Source organism: Vipera berus (assembly GCF_964194415.1).
Source record: "Vipera berus genome assembly, chromosome: 6".
Classification (NCBI taxonomy): domain Eukaryota; kingdom Metazoa; phylum Chordata; class Lepidosauria; order Squamata; family Viperidae; genus Vipera; species Vipera berus.
The window spans coordinates 655635-672889 of record NC_138208.1 but is presented as its reverse complement, the minus strand read 5'-3'; the positions used below and the strand labels follow the sequence as shown (position 1 = coordinate 672889).

Here is a 17255-nt window from a genome sequence, read left to right as displayed (position 1 = left end):
AACAATAATTGTGCGGAGGAGGCAGACCACCAAACGAGGCCTCCCAAAACTCCCAGCATACTTTTCTTCAAAAGGCCCCAGATCATATCTTGGTGGAACAGATACGCTTCGTGGATGGTCTTGGTTATTTCTGCCGCATCCTCTTTTCTATCATATTATACGGCGCGTCTCAGGACTATGAAACCTCTCTCGAGTGGCTGGCAGCCTCCGCCATCTCGCTAGTGGTCAGCATGCTCTTCCTTCAAACGCTGAACGTCCTTTTTTTTTCAGCCCTAAAATCGCTTCATCCCAATTCCAGTGAAAGCATCCCGTGGTCCATCAAGGAAACTTTCCTAGAGATTAAGCTGAACGGACCGAGCATGAATGCTGACGACATGCGAGAACTGCATTACGATCTCGTAAGAATGAGAGGCACCAAGCAGTACCAGCCTTTGGAAGAAGACGAGGTCACGATTTTTAAAAAAAGAGAGAAGATCCGACATCAAGCCTTTGTCTTCCTGAAGGACGTCATATGCCACTTCGTCTTTTTAATCCTCATTTTGAACATTGCCTACTCCATGGAAATCACCACGAGTTTTTACTACAACCAGGACATGAACTCAAAATTGTCCGAGGGGCTTTTTGAAGTCAGTAAAATAAAAGAGATTTATCTCTGGTTGAAGCAGGTCTTTTTACGACTGATTCACAACGACCTGAAGCCGACCTTCCTCCCAGAGACCTGGTCCAAAATCCTGGGTTTACCCAAAATGCGGCAGATAAGAGCAAAGCACACTCAAAAAGAATGCTTCTATCCGCACAGTTTTGTAAATAAATTTGTGATTAGTAAAAGCCACTGTCTTCACAAATATGGTGCCGATGAAGAGGATCAGAGGAATTACCTTGGCTCGTGGAAAAACCCAGTTAATAAATCTGCGGTGAATCATTTTGGCAATTTCACAGGATTCACCTACCACACAGCCAGAGATCCCTGGAGATACAATTCCTACGGAGAGCAAAATGTGTACGAAGCAGGAGGCTACGCTTTCCATTTTTATCCAGAGGAGACTCTCTCCGAATCAATGAAAGGACTGGAGTCTTTGGAAGAACACAACTGGTTGGATGAAAATTCTTGGGTGCTGATAGTCGAAATGACAACTTTTAATCCCGATACGGACTTATTTTGCAGCATATCTGTGATCTTTGAACTTTCTCATTTAGGCCCCATTAACACAACTTTGTGGATCCACTCCTACAAACTCCCCATTTTCAAGCAGCTGGAACAAAGGGAGAAGTTTGTTTTCATCTTGGTGGGCTACATGCTGGCCTTTTACATCATTGACGAGTTTTGCGTGGTGGAGCAACAGAGACTCGACTACCTAAAAAACGTGTCCAATTTAATTAACTTTGGCATAAAGGCGGTATGCTGTTTTTTCCTTCTGCAACTCGCCTTCAAGTTTAAACTGGCTTCGAGCCTGATCGATCTCTATCTCCGTCAGCCGAACGGATTCATCCCCTTCCACAAAGTTTCTTTGGTCGATAAAACCTTGCGGGTCACTCTAGGGTTTTTGGCCTTCCTGATTGTCCTGAAAACTCTCCGGTACTCCCGTTTCTTTTACGACGTGCGCCTGGCCCAGAGGTCCATTCTGGCCGCCCTGCCAGGCATCTGCTCCATGGCTTTAGTAGTGGCAGTCTACTTCTTTGTCTACATGGCCTTCGGCTACCTTGTCTTTGGCCAGTATGAGTGGAACTACAACACGATGAGCCACTCGGCCCAGACCATCTTCTCCTACTGTGTCTCGGCCTTCAAGGACACGGGTTTCAGATCCAACCGTGCCCTGGGTGGACTCTTCCTGGCCTCCTTCATGATGGTGATGATCTGCGTCTTGATCAACTTATTCCAAGCGGTGATCATGTCGGCCTACGAGGACATGAAGCAGCCGGTTTACGAAGAGCCTTCTGATGAAGCCGAAGTGGTCAATTTTCTCTTCCATAAAATCCGCCGAATATGGGCTTTCATCACCTTCAGGCCTGTATCGACCACAGACACGGAGCTTTTCAATCGGGTTCTTTTTGGGCTTCCTGAGCGCAGAAACACACATCACCTTGGACTCAAAGCCCGGAAAATAAATGGGCGGAAAATGGTGTATCTTGTCATCTGAGTCCTGGTTAAAAAAGGACAAAAAAGGGGGAAAGGAATGAGGAAGAATGAGTTGCTCAAATCATGACTCTAATTTCTAAAATCCTGTTTCCAGGCTAGATTCACAGCAAAATTTTCTGGAATAATTTTTCTTCATTACTGGCAAGCGTACATATAGCCAATCGAGATGAAAAATGAATATACCTCACTCTGGTTTCTTCCATTTTTATGCCTACCTGCCTGTCATCCTGGATATGGAGAAACAAAAATGATCAGGACCAAGACTTTTATGCAACTATTTAAAAAAACTTTGCATTTATTTCAGAGAGCTTGTTTAGGCAAGTTCCTTTCTTATTCCCCAATTTCTCATTAATTGACATTTTCAACCCAAGGCCGGGGCCCGAACTGTCTCAGGCATCTTTCCCGGAGAAAAATTTTGATCACTTTTTTAAAGGTTTCAGAGGAAATTTCACAAACACCTTAGAGCACCTTACTGAAAAAGAACGATCACCTTCAAGATTAAAAGATATTTTAAGTCTTTTTATTGTTCTGTTTTTATTTGTAACATTTTCAAAGCTGCTATTCCACGCTCTGCCTTAACCATAGAAATTGCACAATAAATCGGTTGGCATCCATTAGGGGCGTCCACAAGGTGGATAATAAATAAATAATAATAAAGTAAGCGCGTGCGCGCACAAGTGTGTACAGGGAGCCCTCAACTTACGACCTTTCCTTTAGCGACCATTTGAAGTTACCACGGTACTGAAAAAACGGACAGGGCTGTTTTTCACACGGATGACCGTTGCAGCACCCCTGGGCAATAGAAGTGGGCTCAGCTGTGGGCGTAAGTGGAGGACCACGCGGCAGGTGAAGAAGATCAGGAGGCTTTCGGAAGGCTGTCTCTTCATGAAATGTCTGAATCAGGAAAGGCACCAGGGGGGCCCTGCCGGTCTTGGCCACCCTGCTTCCACTCCGAGGGCACCTTTGCAGGCGGGCTTGTCCTCTTCCCAAACTCTGACACACCCCTGCAAACCTTGTTGCCAGCGCAGGGGGCGGAGCTCGGCACGGCCCACCTCCTCGAGTCTTTCCCGAGTTTCCAGCGCTCCCGCCCCGCCCTCCTGGGATTACCCCGTGGTCTCCCATCCGAGGAAACCGCCGCTCCCTCGGGGGTCTCGGCGGGCAGGCAAGCGGCTCCGGGCTGGACTGGGGAGGCAGCTGTGGGGGTCTTGCCTCGTCCCCGGAATTGATGGAGAAACCAACATTGATTCGCACGGGATTTCCTCGCGGCAAGTCCGCTCGCTTGGGCCTCACGGCCCCTTTAAGGAGGGGCGGGGCAACGCAGCCGAACGTGCGACGTCGCCGCCGTGGGCGTGGCCAGGAAGCAGGAAGGGGCTGCTGCTCGAGAGCCCCTCCCCCTCCCGGAGCCCCTTTCACGTGTGAAGCCGAGCGGCCAGGTAGGTTCCCGTGCAGGCTGGCTGCGGGCCGAGGAGCGGCTTGCTCGTCCCGGGTGGGATTTACTCCCCGGGAGGGAAGCGCAGCCTGGGAAGGAGGGAAGCGGCGACGCCCTCCGCACCGGCGCTTGCTTGGTTTTCCTCGACGGCGGTGGGACAGAAACGTCATTAAGGAGCTTTTAAAAAGCGGCAGGTGTCGCTCGTTGGAGTCCGGGATCGCGTGTCGAAGGCGGCAAAGGCCTGAGACGGGGGCAGGCCAGCTCGGCGCTTTTACGACTCGAGGACTCCAACTCCCAGCATTCCTGAGCCCGCTGCGCCCTTCTGGGAGTTGAAGTCCACGAGTCTTAAAGGAGCCGAGCTGGCCTGCCTAAGGAACAAGATGCGCTCCGACGCCACCGGGCGGCCTCTCTGCGGAGCGAGGAGACGAACCCGCGCGCGGAGCAAAAGGGGCACCAGCACCGGTCGCTTAGCTCAGCGTTTCCCAACCTTAGGGAAACGCTGGCTTAGCTCCGCGGGCTGCCTGATTGGAGCGTTGCTCGCGGGCTGCTTCACCGCCGCGGTAAAAGCAGTGACGGGATTAAGCCGAGGAGTCCCGACTGCAACGCCCAAACGAAGCAGGAGGTGGGGGGGACCAGAAAAAAAAGAGCAGAAGAGGAACGGAGGATGTTTTGGAAAAAGCTCCCTTTTTCATAGCCTTTCCAAAGCCTCCAGAGAGGGGGCCAGCCTGATCCCGGGGGGGTAGTCTAGCCGCGCCCTTTGCACCTTCAGCCTTTGCGCTGGAGCTGCAGCGATTCTAGCCCGCTTCTTCTTCCTTTGCTGAGCTCCTCTTGCCGAGACTCGAGCACTTCTGGGTTTGTCCTCTAGAGGGCGGCAGCACCCCAGACGAGCAAGAATATTTCTCAGCCGGTTAATAGCTTCAGCAGCCACAGCTGAGGCCGGCAACCTGGTCGCTAAGTGAAGAGGTCGCTAAGTGAAACTGCCGTTGTGCTGATGATCTCATTTCAGCTTTCCTTTGATTTACAGACCTTCCGAGGTCGTAAGTGTGATGACTGGTTGCAGAGTTACTTTTTCATCACTATCGTAACGAGGAGTACCTGCAGTGAGATACGAACGTTTGACAACCTCTGGCTAGCTCCGGCGTGTGGCCAGGGGAGGGCTGGCCTGTTGCCGACACTCCTGTGCAAACTGGCGGCCTCTTCTTGTTCCGTTTGCTGGGATGCGGGGTGCAGAAAGAGGGCAGAATGGTGGGATGGAAGCTTAATCTGTTTTTTATGTGCAAGTCCAGGCTGCTTAGAGATAGCAGTTCACTTGCTGGCTTCTGTAAACCGACCCCCCCTTTTCCCCTCCCCCTTTTGCGTACCTCCTCTTCACCCACCCTCTACTCTTTGATAAGGTAACCTTTATTGTCATTTTTTTACTGTGGGCACAACACATCAAAAACGAAATTTAGTTGCCTGCTCTCAAAGTGAAACACATACATGACACACACCTAAACATACTATATACAACATATGCACAGACCCACGCCCCTACATATACATAACAATAAAATATTAAACACTGTCCATCTTGAAAATATAACAGAAGGAGGAAGGAGTTCACAAAGTTAATGCTGTATGGAACGAAACTATGGCTGAATCTGGATGTTCTGCTTCGGGTACCACAAAGCCGCCTCGTCCCAGAAGGTGGCAAGGAAAACAGGTCGTGAAGAGGATGAGTAGCGTCCCAGATAATCTTACGGACCCTGCTTAAGCAACGCTTCTGTGCCACGTCCTGGATGGGAGGGAGGGAACTGCCAATGATCTTTTTGGCCATCCATCCATTTGTATTCCGAATGGCTGTGCAGCTTGGCCAATCAAAACCTGCTTCTTCGTTCTTGATTTATTTTTTTTATGTCTTGCACATGTCTACAGAGTCTTAGTGGCTGCATGAATATTGTCCTGAGAAGTATGTATGTCCAGTCCAAAGTGACTTTACTTTTAATTAATGGCCAAATTCTGCCAGGCGTCTCTGGAGCTTGGGCCTAATTTAGGCACAATAAAATTCCACTGCTTGTATTGAAGCCTAAATTCACGGTTTGATCCTGCACGAGTGCAAAGGATAGACCACGACTGTCTTGTTTATCTTCCCAGATCATTGACGTTTGCGTGGTGACGTTATCTCTGGACAACGCAGAGATAAACATAGAACATAGAAACAAAACGGATGGCAGAAAAAAAGTTAGTGGTGCATCAGAGGATGGACATGTGTTTATCCCAAGCCTGCTTAAACTCAGTTATTGATGACTGACCCTCTACCTCAGCTGGAAATTGGTTCCTCTTACATGCCCATTTTCTGCTTTGATAACCCACATAACTCGGATTTGTGGAATATCTGAACGGAGCTTCTGTAGAGGAGAGGTTTGCTCCTGGCACGAGCAGATTGCTCCCTTCTGATCCAGAAAATACTGGTATTAATATTTCCACTAGTTGCCCTTAATAACAGTGAAAGAATCCCCTGCGGAGGAAAATCCTATACGTGCTGGTAGGAGTATAATTTGGGAAGATTAAATAAAAGGTTTGGCAAGTGGAAATCCTCTCTGACAGAGACTGTATTGTCTGTTGAGGCTTGCCTGCCCTTAATCATAGCTCAGTTACTTAAGCTCTTGAAGAACCACAGAAATAATTTACTCAGGAGAGGAGCTGTGCTGTTGGAGAAGGCCCCTTCCATGACTAATTTTATTTCTGTGGTTCTTTAAACCAGGGGTCCCCAACCCCCCTGTCCGTGGACTGGTACCGGGCTGCGGCATGCTAGCAACCGGTCCACACAAACAAGCAAAGCCCCATCTGCGAGATGCAGGCAGCACACAAAATCACACACCCTCCGGTCCACAGAAAAACCTCTCTCCGTCCACGGAACCGGGGGTCCTTGGTGCCCAAAAGGTTGGGCGGGGGCTCTGCTTTAAACCAATGGATGGACTTCAGCTGCTAGAATTCCCCAGGCACCATTCACAGACTTTAACTCCCAGAATTCCCTAGCCACCATTTGTGGGAGTTGAAGTCCACACATCTTAAAAGTTGCCAAGGTTGAGAAACGCTGCTTCAAGCTAAACGTGGCTTGTTTTGATCTCATGAGCCTCTCAGACATAGGACTATTAGAAGGCATTTAATTTTCCATGAGTTTTGGCATTATTATTATTATCTTTACTTTGTGCATAATCCTCTCTCCTCCTGTTGTTCCCACGTCAGCAGCCTGAGAGATGGGTTGGGTGACCCAAAGCCATTCAACTGGCTTTCGTGACCGAGGGAGCACTAGAACTCTTGGTCTCCTGGTTTCCAGTCCAATAGCTTAATTACTAGACCAAACCAGCTTTGTCCTCAAGATGTATATTGGTTTCCCCACACACATCTGGCGGGTGAAGAATGCTTGTAAACCTGATGTGTGAAACAACAGCATTCTACGCCCAGAAAAACATGGACTTATGTTTCTCCAACACAGAACAGAAGGGATCCTCAAGCTGGTTGTTAGGTTACCTTCAGGTGATCTTCAAGGGCACCTGGCTTGGTTAGATGAATTCAGCAGTGACCTGCCACCTCTATAAAAGCTCGTTAGCCTCCATACCAAATGTGGTATGTAGCTGTTTGTGGAAAGCCTGCTGAGATACCCCAGGAGATTGCATAGGTTAGCCATTGTGCATAGATCTTGTTCTGACACCGTGGTTGGAGAGCTTTCCATGGCATCGGAATACAGGGCCTGCAAAGAAGATACTTGTACCAGCTTCATCGGTGAGAGAAATGTAATATTGCAGAGGAGTTGTAAAAAAATCCATAATTCAAACCTCATAATGTATGTTATCCATTTACCCGAAGCCAAAGTCAAGTCATTACACGTCCGCCTTAATAAAAACTTAGCTCATCTACCTTTCAGGTTTAAGAATTAATAAAAGGATATAAGAAATGCCTCAAGGGTCTGCTCTACTGGAGCTAGGATTAGATGAGTATAATTAAACAAATAAGGTATGTTATGCCTCTTAATCTGTAGATCAGCATTTCCCAACCGTGGCTGCTTGAAAGATGTGTGGACTTCGAGTCCCAGAATCCCCCAGCCAGCTATGAAGTCCACATTTTCTAGACATTTTCTCCCCCTTTCTCCTGCAGTCACCGTTGTGTTTGCTTTTGAACCACAAATCTGGCTTGTTCTGTCTTTGTCCAGGCTCTTCTACAAAGATACGGTGTCAGGTGTTCTTGTAGACAGCCCGCAGAAGGGGCTTGTCTCGTCTTCTTCCAGAATATTCTAAGATGTCTTAATATCTTCCATCCAAGGCGCTGTAGAGAGGAACAGGCAGAGCTGGGGGGCGGAGTTAAGCACATCATCAGCTTAACATCCTTACGTTGCCACAAAAGGTCCCAGTCTAACTGCTCTTGAATTCCATTGACCATTATCTGGCTCCAGTTTAGTACTGAAGTTTAGTCAACTGGATTCTTGTGTATAGCTTTGAACAGTAGATCCTTTTTGAGCTGCAATCTGACATAGGGTCCTGATCCTTTGCATCTGACATTAGTCAGTTGAAGTTCAACACTAAATTGGCACCAGATAAGGGTCAGTGGAATTCAAGAGGGACTGGACTACGCCTGTTTGTGGGAATGTAATGACTCTCAACAAAAATGATGACCAGCTTAATGGCGACCCCCAGCTCTACCTGTTCTTCTAGAGATGCTGAGCCCAGACCTTTTTTAGATCAGCCCAACTCAGCAGGTCAGGGGTCTTCAAACTTGGCCATTTGATGACTTGTGGACTTCAACTCCCAGAATTCCTCAGCCAGCGTATGCTGGCTGAGGAATTCTGGGAGTTGAAATCCACAAGTCATCAAATGGCCAAGTTTGAAGACCCCTGCAGTAGGTGATTCTGGCTGAGACTGGTGGGTCTGAGATGAACCTGGTGCCATCTTCAGCTCAACCCCTAATTCTGTTCTGCACCAGCCCGTCTTTCTATCAGGGCAACCATTCAGAAGTGCTTGGCAGTGGCTGCATCCCGCCATACAAAGGAAGTGTGGCACACATCCCCGGGATGAACCATGGATAGAATATTTGGATATTCTTGCCTGAATCTGTGGAGCTCAGCTCTTCTGCCCCTTCCACCATCTGTGATGCTTTATTGCAGAGTTTCTCAACCTCGGCACCTTTAGGAGCGGGTGGGGAATTCTGGAAATTGAGGTCCATCCATCTTGAAGTTGGCAAGGTTGATAAATGCTGCTTTACGGAAGAAAGTTTAGTTTCACTAGCCTCCAATTGAAACGTAACTTTTCCTTTGATATTGGACGGTCAGCAAGGTAAAAAGTCTGTATATCTCACTATTATTATTCCCTTAAAAAGAGTATTGTCTTATTATTGATTTGATGCATACATAAAGAAGCGCTTACATTACTATATTACATTCTTTCTGTGTTTTGTTAACTGTATTTGAGCGTAATCTGTAACGCGATCGAGTAGTTTATTTAAATGGGTTTTTCTGAGAAGGTTTTGAGAGGCTTACCTAGCACAGAAAAGATCAAAAGGCGTTGCTTTAGATATAAACATTTCTGTTTTCCCCATAATAGTGTCCGGATGGACCCGAAAAATGACACCTTTGAATGTCAGCTGTGTGGATTAACAGCCCCCTACAGCTACTATGGGCATAAACCTCCCAACGCCTACTCAGTCACGTAAGTAGATAGCCCCGCCCATCTTTTCTCACTACTCAGGACCCGTTTTGTGGAGAAACCACACAGCTGATCGCCAGGCGTCTTTTCCACAGGAACGGTCAAATGCGTTGGACAACCTTGTGCTGTTGTGGTGCAAGCCCCCCTCCCTTTTTGTATGTTCATTGCTGCATTGCACACTTGTCCAAAAAGGGTGGAGCTGGTGAGGTGGCAATGAAGCAAAGGGGATGTGTGTCAAAAAAGGACACAATGGCCCTGGGGCTTCAATTGCACCATCAGGGCTGCCATCTTGACTTTTTTGACCCCCTTTCCTACAGAGGTCTTGCTGCCACTGATAACAAAGGTTCACTTGCGCCGATCCTTAGACCCTCTTCTTTTGTTTACAAATTTGGGGGCCAGTTTGTAAACAAAATTTGGGGGTGACGTGGCCTTAAGGCGTGGCAGAGACGGGCTGTGGTCACACCAGGTTCAAAGCGTGACTTGGGAATGTCTTTGCAAGTTTCTGCAAAAAATGCCTTCTTATAGACCACTTTGAAGAGGTGTGGACTCCAACCCCCAGAATTCCCCAGCCATCTACAGGTCGCCACAGTTGAGAAGCGCAGCTCTGTACCCCAGGAAATCGAGGACCTTTTGAGTTCAGAGAACAAAGGCCTTGCACAAGAAGGAGAAGAAACAGTTATGGATTTCTGGGCCTGTCAGCCGCCTCTTCCTCCTTTTAAGATAGGAAGCTGCTGATCTCGGGGCTGAGAGAGGCAGCTGGCTGAAGCCTCTGTGTGGTTCACTTGCAATTGTTGTTGTCGTATTTTTGCAGCCTGCTGGAAGACTGCTATGTGATGAAGGACCCGTTCACCCCAGACAAGGACAAATTCCTTATCCTTGGAGCGCAGTGTAGTCTGTGTCACAAACGGGTCTGTGCTGGGCCGGTAAGTATCATGTGATCCGGCTGCACTTCTGTCGCCTTCCTCGGTGACCTCCCATCACCAGGACCGAGACGGACAGCCGGCTTCTCTGAATTCCCGGAACGTCACTCCGTAGTAGCGACTCAGGGCCTCGGTTATTTTTAAACGAGTAGACAGTTGTCATCAGGGTCTGGCTGCCCTGCTTCACTGCTGGGAGTCCTTGATTTACAGCCATTCACACAGTGCCTGTTCGAAGTTACCCTGGGACTGAAAAAAGGGACCCAGGACCAGTCCTCACCCTTATGGCAGTTGCATACGGCCACAGGATCTAGGTTTGGGCACTGGGCCACCGGCGCGTCTTTACAAGGCTTGCCACCTCCCGAGTTGCTGTGATCGCCATTTGTGACCTTCCCAGACGGCATCTGACAAGCAATAACAACAACGACAAAATGGCTGGAAACTGACCAAAGAGCGAAGCCACCTGGAATTAAGGAGAAACTTCCTGACAGGGAGGACAATTAACCAGTGGAACAGCTTGAGACCAGAAATCGTGGACACTCCATCACTGGAGATTTTTAATAAAAGACTAGACAATCCCCTGTCTGAGATGGTATAGGTTCTCCTGCTTGAGCAGGGGGCTGGACTAGAAGACCTCCAAGGTCCCTTCCAGCTCTATTCTGTTCTATTCTATTCTGTTCTGTTCATAATAATAAAGTTGGAAGGGACCTTGGAGGTCATCTAGTCCAACCCCGTGCTCAGGCAGAAGACCCTATACCATTTCAGACGAGGTCAGTGAGCGAAGCTGATTTGCTTAACGACCACATGGTTCACTTAACAATTGTAACGATTCACTTAGCAACTGTGGCAAAACGGTCATAAAATTGTGTGATATGGTGATACCACCTTGCTTAGCGATGGAAATTCTGGCCCAGTTCTGGTTATAAGTTGAGAACTGCCTATAATTGTTCTTGGGCTATTGGAAGAGGCCGCAAAGCTGCATATTAAGTAGGTGGTCCTCTACTTACAACAGTTCATTTAGTGACTGTTCAAAGTTACGAGACCTGAAAAACGTGACTTATGACCATTTTTCACAGTTATGACCGTTGCAGCATCCCCATGGTCTCATGATCAGAATTCAGAAGCTTGGCAACTGGTTCGTATTTACGACAGTCGCAGTGTCCCGGGGTCACGTGATCAACTTTTACGACCACCTGGCAAGCAAAGTCAATGGGGAAAGCCAGAGTCACTTAAGAACTAGGTTACTAACTTATCAACTGCAGTGATTCACTTAACAACTGTGGCAAGAAAGGTTGTAAAATGAGGCAAAACTCACTTAACAAATGTCTCACTTAACAACATAAATTTTGGGCTCCTCCTTTGTGGCGGTGAGAACTCACGGACTGCCTGTATAGAAAAGCTGGAAAAAGAGATCCAGAAAAATTGCTTTGCTTCCCCCTAGTGGCCGTGTGGGTTGTTGCCGCTTATTTCGGACCAGTGAAATTTGTGCTGCTCTCTAGAATTATTTGATGTCCCCAGACTGGCCAACCCACCCCCAGATTTTTGGCAGTGCAGACATTGAGGCTTTTTTAATAGTTGTCCCTGATTGCAAGCTTAGGGCAATACGCCGTGCGGGCCACCGTGCGAGTCTCCCACCACTTCCCAGGTAAGAGCCCAAATTCATTTCATACCTTCAGTTGTAGTGATCTCTGTAACTTAAAGCGGTATTTTTCAAACGTGCCAATTGTAAGAATTCGGGGAGTTGAAGTCCATACATCTTAAAGTTACCAAATTAGAAAAACCTTGATTGAAATGAATAAACTCCTGGTGAAGTGCTAGTGAGGAACAGCCAAGCTTATTATAGAAGTGAATGTTACACTGAATATACAGAATGAAGTGTCTGGCTCTGGAGCGTAACTAAAGGATTACACACACACACACACACACCCTCCCTCTGTCTCAGCCACTCACCATGCAGGGTTTGCCTCAACTCCTTCGGCTGGCCAGGTGCAGGAGACGAGCTCCTGTGCCCCTCAGTCCACCCTCCCCCCCAAATCCAATTTTGGCCCGGTCTCCAGTTTTGTGGATACCGGGCCAACTTTCTTCAGAAGACACTAAAAGGAAGACTCTGGGAGAGAGAAAAAATCAGAGTAGGTGGAATTAAATACTTTATCACTTCATTTTGTTCCATTCTCTCTCCATGCTGCAGATCTTCAGGCCTTGGAGAACATGGATGGGTAGATGAATGCGTGGGTGGGTAGGTACGTAGGTGGATAGTTATGGAGTTTAAAGTACTTTTTGCTTTCCCGAGTTCCCAAAAGCGGTAGATTGCGAAGGTGTGAGGAATTCTTTGATCTTCTAATCTCCCAAAGAACTAAGGACGAATTTTTACTCCTACCAGAGCCCAGCAGAGCAGGAGCTGAGCTGGCCTCTGGTTGCTGGGCAGGGAGGACACCCTTGCTGACCCAAAACAGACTTCTGATCATGGTTTCTGTGCAGACCACTCCACAAAAGGTCCAGATCCTCCGAGGATGGTCTCTTGCCGAGAAGACCTGCCAGGAGTTGCTGGAGTACGAGCAGATTGCGTCAGATGTGATCAGAGACAGCCAGAAACTCTGGCCTGCTGTGAGGCCTGTAAGAAAGGAGTGATTTTCCCAGGTTGTGCAAGCATTTTTCATTCACCCACATATTTTGGGCCAGGATGTGGTCAGAAGCATGATTCATGAGCCGTTTCTTTCCTCACCTCCCTTTCTGAAAATGAGGAAACTAAATTTATTCAGGGAAATGTCATGACAACCAGTTGTGGCTTGCATCTGGAACAGAAGCTATATTCTTTGGGCCTACAGAATAAGAATAAGGCTAGTTAGACATTTGTACCGGCAGTCCTTGACTTACGGCCATAATGGAGCCTGCCCAGTATGGTTGTTAAGTCACGGTAGTTGTAAAGCGGGTCGTCATTCGAATGACCCGATTTTGCAACCTTTTTTGCAGCAGTCGCTAAGCAAACCCATTGCTCGCTATGTGGTGGTTTTTTTTCCAAAAACCCGGAACTGTTTGTCAGCAAGAATGTAAATTGAGGTGACCCGACCACGGGGCGCTGCAAACAGCTGTAAATGTGGGGTGGTTTCCGGGTACCTGAAACGCAGTCACATGATTGGGGGGGGCTGTCGGAATTTTGAAGTTGGGTCATAAGTACCTTTTCGAGGGTCTGCCATAACTTGGAACAGTCGCTAAGCAACTAGTCATAACTCAAAGTCCACCTATAAAAGGGCCGAATGAAGGTGGGAATCTTCCTTAATCATCTTAAGGGTCCATTTTGTCGTGTGACCAATTTACCTGGATGTTCCCAGGAGCCAGGTTTTGAGGGTGTGTGTGTGCTCAAATGGCTAAAATCGACTAAACTGGGGAAAGAACTGACCAACCCACACTTTTTGAGATGTGCATCGAAATCTGGAGAAAGTGGATGTATAGCTTTCCATCAGGTTTGAATCTAGATCCGTGTGATCTTGCTTGCTTGTGTTCAGCTGATTCCCTGCAGGTTTGACTGCAAGACAAGAGTTTGTGGAACAATAGCAGAAGCGGCCCTGGCAATCCAGGATGTGGGGGGACCCATGACGCCCCCCCTTGCTTCGCCCGGCCTTCCTCTTTCCCAGTCAGAGGCCTCCCAGCAAGCGTAGCCCAGTGGCCCAGCCCAGAACGAAGGAGGGATTTCCTGACTGGTACAGAAATTAACCAGCGGAACTCCTTGCCTCCAGAGGTTGTGGGTGCTCCATTCCTGGAGGTTTTCAAGAAGAGACTGGACAGCCCTTTGTAAAGAATGATACAGGCAGTCCTCAAGCAAAATTTCTGTTGCTAAGCAAGACAGTTGCTAGGTGACTTTTGCCTCATTTTACGACCTTTCTTGCCACCGTTGTTAAGTGAATCACTGCAGTTGTTAAGTTAGAATCGTGGTTAAGTGAATCTGGCTTCCCCATTGGCTTTGCTGGTTAGGTCGCAAAAGATGATCACGTGACCCTGGAACACTGCAACCGTCATAAGGGTGAGTCAGTTGCCAAGCGTCTGAATTTGGATCACAGGACCCTGGGGATACCGCAACGGTCATAAGTGGGGAGAAACGGTCATAACTCACTTTTTTCAGTGCTGCTCTAACTTCGAACAGCCCCTGAATGAATGGTTGTAAGTTGAGGATTACCTGTATAGGGCCTCCTGCTTGAGTAGGGGGTTGGACTAGAAGACCTCTAAGGACCCTTCCAGCTCTCTCTATTGCAATTATTCCCGACAGAGCTGTGATAGCTTTGCAGCTCCCTCTTGGGGCTTCCGTCCAGAGTTTTGCAAGCCAGGCCCTGGGCTGAAAGTGGGGGGGGGGACCAGAGACGGAGGGCCCTTCCTGGACAATTTTTTGTCGGTCCCCCAAAGAGAGACGGGGATCAATTCCTGGCTGCTCCGAAGGATCCAAATTAAGCCACCTGAAGATGATTCCAGAAAAGCTTGAAGTCCCTCTGGAGGGCTGGAGTCTTCTCCACACTTTAGGCCAGTTGTTTTCCAAATTTGACAGCCTTAAAGTGGGAGGACGTCACCTCCCAGAATTCCCCATCCAGCTGTTAGGCCGTTTCCTCCGTTCCCAACTGGGTTGGATCCCAAGTGTGTTGGATGAAGAGGAAGACCGTGGGCCAGTGGTTCGCCCACTGACGAGAGAGCGGTTGAAGGAGAGAGCGGTTGTTAGAAAATGTGGGCACCGACCGACAATTCTCGATGTGGTTATAACTTGCCCAAAGTTGTACACTCCCAGCTCTACACAAAGCCAGGAGGGCCAAGGCCACAGAAGCCTCTGTTGGAAGGAAGGTTGATCCCCCTTTTTCTGTCTCTTTTCAGGACTGCAGCCTTTTCTATTCCAAAAGGTTTTGCCTGCCCTGCGTGAGCGCGCACATCAGTGAATTTCCTTTGGAAATAGAAGAAGATTTGAAAAAAAAAGCGCACTCGAAATCTTCCAAAAAAGGAGATTCCAAGAATTCGGGGAAAAGCTAGGCTGATTTTACTGCAGAATGTACTTCGGGTAATTAGAATAATGGTGTCTCTAGTAGGAGATGGTATTATTTTAATTTGTTGCACAGTTTAAACTGCTGTCTTGTAAGCAATCTGCCAGACAACCGCTGCTAGCCAGGAGAGCTGGCTTTGAACATCAACGGGTCTGAAATAAACAAGCCGGGCCTGATATCCCTCTTTAGAAGGATGCAGACGTAGGAGATAAAAGAGTTCCACTTTTGATTTGTATTTTTCTTTTAAGTATACGCCAGGTTCCATAGCTCTATACCAGGGGTAGGCCACCTTGGCTCTTTTATGACTGGTGGACTTCAACTCCCAGAATTCCTGAGCCAGCCACGCTGAGGGGAAAGGGAGAGGTTGGCTCAGGAATTCTGGGAGTTGAAGTCCACCAGTCATAAAAGAGCCAAGGTGGCCTACCCCTGCCCTATACCTTCCGTCAGGGTCAGTTTCCAACTTCCATTCTGCATTTGCATCTGGGTTTGATCCGTATCGGCAGGATATGGCCAAAGGAAAATGAAGATGGCGGCTACGGCAGTGCAATTAAAGCTCGGTGCCTCTGCATTGATCTTTTCAACCACCAGCTCCCACCCCTCAGCGGATAGAGAGGGAGGGAGATGATCTTCTGATGCTTCCTTGTCGCCTTATTATCAAGCTCGCTCTGGGGCGTCTGAAGTGAAAAAAGCAAACTCATTCCAGTCGCCCTTGATGCCCGCAGCCAGGGGTCACCTATGGGGGGGGGTTTCTTTGAGGATGTTTTTTCCAGCTTCCTAATGGCGCCAGGGACTCTCCTGCTGTAGTCGACTGATCCAAGTCCCAACCAAACCTGCCTGTGCTGACTTTTGCAGGGGAGCCCTTTGGTCGGGCTTTGGCTCTGCCGCCTCAAGGGTGGCTCCCAGGATTTAGGGCAGGATGTTGGGAAATTTCATTAGGTTGGTTGGTAACACGATCTCTGATTAATCGTCGTCTTTGGAGGCAACGCAGTGGGAGACCCACAAGCACCACCCAAGGTTGGGAATTGAAGGGGGGCATTGCACACCAAAGAAACCAACCCCGGACCACCCACCCTTAGCATCCGAGATGAGTTACGCTGCAGAGAAGCTGAGAGCAGTTCTTTTTCAGCTGACCTGGGGCTTCTGGACAATGCAGGGTTCCTGCAGCATATTTGCGATCTGCACGGCAGGGCCAGGCGGTCCGTCGACTCAAAATAGGAAGGCAATAAATGGAATTTGCTTCCAAATCGCTGCTAGCAAATGCTTAATGCACAGGGAGATGCAAAGAGCCAACCCTTCTCTGTGGGGTTACTTCTTCAGTTGGGCTGGTGGTAAAAACTCAGGCCTGGCCAAGTGGAAACGGTAGGTCTAGAGCGGAATTAATGGGGTGTCAACTCAGGCTTCCCAAATTTTTGCAAGCTTTGGCCAGGACTATTTCCCACTTTCTTCCCAAGACAAAAAGGTTGATGGAGGACATGCCAGAGACCCACGTCACGGTTGCAAAGCAAAAAGTCCCTCCCAAGGCAGGAACTGAAAATTTCCCAAGATAATCACAAAACAATTTCCATATTCAAGGCCAAGGACAGACACGTGTTTTGCCTTTGTGAGTTTTGAGCATGTGGTCACAGCTGCCATCTTGGGGACAACCAACCAGTGGAAGAGCTTGCCTTCAGAAGTTGTGGGTGCTTCCCCACTGGAGGTTTTCAGGAAGAGACCGGGCAGCTGTCTGTCTGAAACGGTCTAGGGCAGGGGTGTCCAGCTGCCGGCCCGTGGGCCGGTTTCATCATACCAAAGAAGCACCCGCCCCATTGCCGGCAATGCGCAAAGAGTCGCGATATGTCACGAGACGTCACGTGACATGGCAAGTTGGACACCTGTGGTCTAGGGCCTCCTGCTTGAGCAGGGGGTTGGACTAGAAGACCTCCAAGGTCCCTTCCGGCTCTATTCTGATTGACACACCTTGCTCCCACCTTCGTTTAGCAATTAATAAATTAATTCACCTGCCACACAGGTGAAATTACAACTAGAATGCAGAGCAGTTGTTTGTTTTTTAAGTACGAACACCTTGCTGTAAATAATATT

The 17255-nt window shown here is 48.4% G+C and overlaps 2 protein-coding genes across 7 annotated transcripts in view; both read left to right on the top strand.

The window, feature by feature from the left end:
• Window positions 1–2138, top strand: part of LOC308670423 (polycystin family receptor for egg jelly-like) — a gene marked incomplete at both ends in the record, with an annotated part of 18181 nt that extends 16043 nt beyond the window's left edge. The window contains 2 exon segments of the mRNA XM_081331925.1: window positions 102–145; window positions 148–2138. Coding sequence (XP_081188051.1) covers window positions 102–145; window positions 148–2138 — 2035 coding nt within the window.
• Window positions 2139–3488: 1350 nt separating this feature from the next.
• On the top strand, window positions 3489–17185 carry CDPF1 (cysteine rich DPF motif domain containing 1). Of its 6 annotated transcripts, XM_081331529.1 has the most exons (6): window positions 3496–3570; window positions 4591–4666; window positions 5700–5786; window positions 9143–9247; window positions 10056–10167; window positions 15013–17185. In XM_081331529.1, exons 3-6 carry the CDS (start codon window positions 5773–5775, stop codon window positions 15163–15165), a joined length of 384 nt encoding a protein of 127 aa, XP_081187655.1. In that variant the 5' UTR covers window positions 3496–3570; window positions 4591–4666; window positions 5700–5772; the 3' UTR covers window positions 15166–17185. The 6 variants fall into 6 exon arrangements, with proteins under 6 accessions (XP_081187656.1, XP_081187655.1, XP_081187658.1 ...); XM_081331530.1 differs by lacking the exon at window positions 5700–5786 and having other exon boundaries at window positions 3489–3570; XM_081331532.1 differs by lacking the exons at window positions 4591–4666; window positions 5700–5786 and having other exon boundaries at window positions 3525–3570.
• Window positions 17186–17255: the final 70 nt, after the last annotated feature.

Bases quoted from the DNA above. Each gene is read 5' to 3' on its own strand.
- CDPF1 (XM_081331529.1), top strand. The intron at 9,248-10,055 runs GTAAGTAGATAG...GTATTTTTGCAG, and splicing joins CCCAACGCCTACTCAGTCAC to CCTGCTGGAAGACTGCTATG. The intron at 10,168-15,012 runs GTAAGTATCATG...GTCTCTTTTCAG, and splicing joins AACGGGTCTGTGCTGGGCCG to GACTGCAGCCTTTTCTATTC.